The sequence below is a fragment of the Poecilia reticulata genome, unplaced genomic scaffold (assembly GCF_000633615.1).
Source record: "Poecilia reticulata strain Guanapo unplaced genomic scaffold, Guppy_female_1.0+MT scaffold_251, whole genome shotgun sequence".
In the NCBI taxonomy this organism is placed as follows: Eukaryota; Metazoa; Chordata; class Actinopteri; order Cyprinodontiformes; family Poeciliidae; genus Poecilia; species Poecilia reticulata.
In genome coordinates this window covers 46,034-49,072 of record NW_007615036.1, presented here as the reverse complement: position 1 = coordinate 49,072, position 3,039 = coordinate 46,034, and the positions used below count along the sequence as shown (strand labels likewise).

General features: G+C 49.9%; 1 protein-coding gene across 6 annotated transcripts in view; it reads left to right on the top strand.

Annotated features, from left to right (window-relative positions):
• The window catches only part of LOC103460501 (zinc finger protein 239-like), a 6,001-nt gene extending 3,164 nt beyond the window's left edge, over positions 1–2,837 (top strand). For 2 of the 6 annotated variants that reach the window (XM_008402697.2, XM_008402700.2), the window contains one exon: positions 1,496–2,837. In XM_008402697.2, coding sequence (XP_008400919.1) covers positions 1,496–2,632 — 1,137 coding nt within the window. In that variant the 3' untranslated portion in view covers positions 2,633–2,837. The other 4 variants (XM_008402698.2, XM_017303352.1, XM_017303351.1 and 1 more) reach the window with 3 other exon arrangements.
• The last annotated feature ends 202 nt before the right edge of the window (positions 2,838–3,039 follow it).

The window sequence follows — 3,039 nt, the reverse complement described above, 5'->3', positions numbered from 1 at the left end:
GGTTATATTAGCTGCTATGCTAACAATCAGCTGTTATTTCGGGCCAATCTAGCTACATAGGAAATATTTTCCGGTTGTTTAGAAGCGAGTTTCTGGCTGCAAAGTGATTCTGATCTTTCATCCTGACCTGGGAAGGTAATGAGAATGAATCCAGATTGTTTCGTAAAACGGTTGAAACACAAAGCAAAGGACTGAAGGAGCTCAGATCCTCTGCTGCCACATTCAAGATGGACTCAGTGAGGCGTCTAGTGTTCATGTCTATGGTTGGCTAGATAGGATAGGCTAACTCCTTTTAGCTCAGTGTTTCTCCCCCCTGGTCCCCAGCCCCCCTGCTCTGCATGTTCTAGATGAGCCTCTGTTCCAGAACAGCTGATCCAAATGACTGAATGAGCATCAGGTGCTGCAGACGCCTGTTAATCACCCAGAGATTCAATTCAGGTGGCAGAAGAGCAACGACACATCAATAGTGTTTTCCATCGTCCAGTCACATCATTTAGAAGCAGAAATTAACCGTCTTCCATTGCTAATGTTATACGTAGCTGTGCATCACATTTACGACTGTACCAGAAACACAGGAATACAAAGGTTCCACCTTGGGACTGTTGCATGGAAAAAATTTATATATAAATATTGCAATTAACTGGGTTTCAATATGCAACTCATTAAAATTGATGCAACTAATTATTCTAAATGAATGTGTTAAAATCCCACCTCTCTGTTATCAACATTCCTGATTAATTTGTGGATTGTGAAGCAAAGACAAGAGGAAGGACAGTTCTGTTCTGTCGTTCACTAAACTTCCAACATCCTCAGAATGACGAGAACAAGGTGAGGAGGATCCAGTGGTTCTGTCGCTTGGCCTCCAGGATCTGAGCTGCTGCTGCTTCCATATTGGAGCCGCCTCCGGAGGTCTGCGGCTCCCCGGGACCTGAACCTCCATCTGTCCCCTGCAGTCGATCTGAAGCTGCTGCTGGAAAACAAACCGTTTCTGACAGCTTGATGATGTCGACGCCTCCATAACCAGATCGGCAGCAAGAGGAGATCGTCTGGACAACCAAAGAAAAAACCTTTAGAGGTGAAGTTCCTGAGGAAGAATCTGAGGTGGGAAGAAAACGAGTCCAAGGTGAAGAAAGCAGGAAGTAGAGCCAAAACATCCAGAACTTAACTGGAGACGACGACCAATCTGGATGTGAGGATCTGCTGGTCCATCAACTCTCCAAACGTCTTGTTGATGAAGAAACAGCAGAGAAATGTTTTAATCTGTTAATGTGATCTTTGAAAATGTATTCAGTCTGTAAAACCAAAGCTGGTTTAGATTTTTGATGATGAAAGCAGAGAGTTTAATAAATAAGATCATCAGAACCTGGTCCAGAAGGGAACTGATGTCCTTCGGGTTCCCTCTTTGTTTTTAGGGTTAAATATTGGTGCAGATACGACCTGTTTTCTCCTCCATGTAGATTCTGACTCATTCAAATGTTGTTTTTTTTGTGTTCAGCAGAAACGTAAAGGGAAAGCGGGGTCAAAGGGTCACCGCTGTCCGCTGTGTAGTAAAACCTTCCAGTCAGCTGAGAGGCTGAAGGCCCACCAGATCGTCCACAGCGAGGAGAGACCACACATCTGCGGCGACTGCGGCGCCTCCTTCAAGGTGTTGAACTCCCTGAAGCTCCATCGGCGGATTCACACCGGAGAGAAACCGTACAGCTGTGTGGAGTGTGGAGCGTCCTTCTCCGTGTCCAGCAGTCTGAAGAAACACCAGCGGCTCCACACGGGGGAGAAACCCTACAAGTGTGACGAGTGTGAGAAGTGTTTCACTGAGTCCAGCGCCTTGATAGTCCACAGACGCGCACACACAGGTGAGAAACCGTACCGGTGTGACGTGTGTGGGAAGGGATATAAAACATTGTCTGAGCTGAAACAGCACCGGATCCAGCACACCGGAGAGAAACCGTTCTGGTGTCAGCAGTGTGACAAACGTTTCGTCACCAAGCAGAGTTTGCAGTCCCACCAGGTCATCCACTCGGACCTGAAGCCGTTCATCTGTGGCGAGTGCGGAGCAGCCTTCAAGCTGGCCGTCTCCCTGAAGGGCCACCAGCGGGTTCACGCCGGGTACCAGTGTGACGCCTGCGGGGAGATGTTCGCCACAGCGCTGATCCGAGCCAATCACAAGCGCAGCCACAAGTGGGTGGATTCGCTGCGGCGCAACGAGCGTCTCCAGAAGCTCCAGATGATGTCCGCCGGACACGGTGTGGTTCCAGGACAGACTGGACCGTCCGCCGGACACGGTGTGGTTCCAGGACAGACTGGACCGTCCGCCGGACACGGTGTGGTTCCAGGACAGACTGGACCGTCYGCCGGACACGGTGTGGTTCCAGGACAGACTGGACCGTCTGCCGGACACGGTGTGGTTCCAGGACAGACTGGACCGTCTGCCGGACACGGTGTGGTTCCAGGACAGACTGGACCGTCYGCCGGACACGGTGTGGTTCCAGGACAGACTGGACCGTCGGCCGGACACGGTGTGGTTCCAGGACAGACTGGACCGTCTGCCGGACACGGTGTGGTTCCAGGACAGACTGGACCGTCCGCCGGACACGGGGATCTAGCTGTGAAAAGAGAATGGACTGAGTCATGATCAGAACCGGCCAGCTGGATCCCCAAGGCTTCATGTCTGCTGTTCGTCAGCCGGACCAACAGGAAGCTGAAGGAAGGTCAAAGGTCATCTTGTCTTCAGGAAGATTCTTCTGGTTTTTACTTGAATTTTAATAATCAGATTTCCTGCTGCAAATATTGAAGTTATGTTTTTGTAGTTTTCAGAATAAAGTTTTTGTTGAATCAAACTATTTTCTGTTGAGTCATCATTTCCTGGTGGAGTTTGGATCACTTCCTGCTTTCTGTAGGTCTTCCTGTTTCCTCACTGCTCAGTTTCAGTTCTCTGGATCCCTGAAGGTGGTCTGGATCCCTAGAGGTGGTCTGGATCCCTAGAGGTGGTCTGGATCCCTTGAGGTGGTCTGGATCCCTAGAGGTGGTCTGGATCCCTAG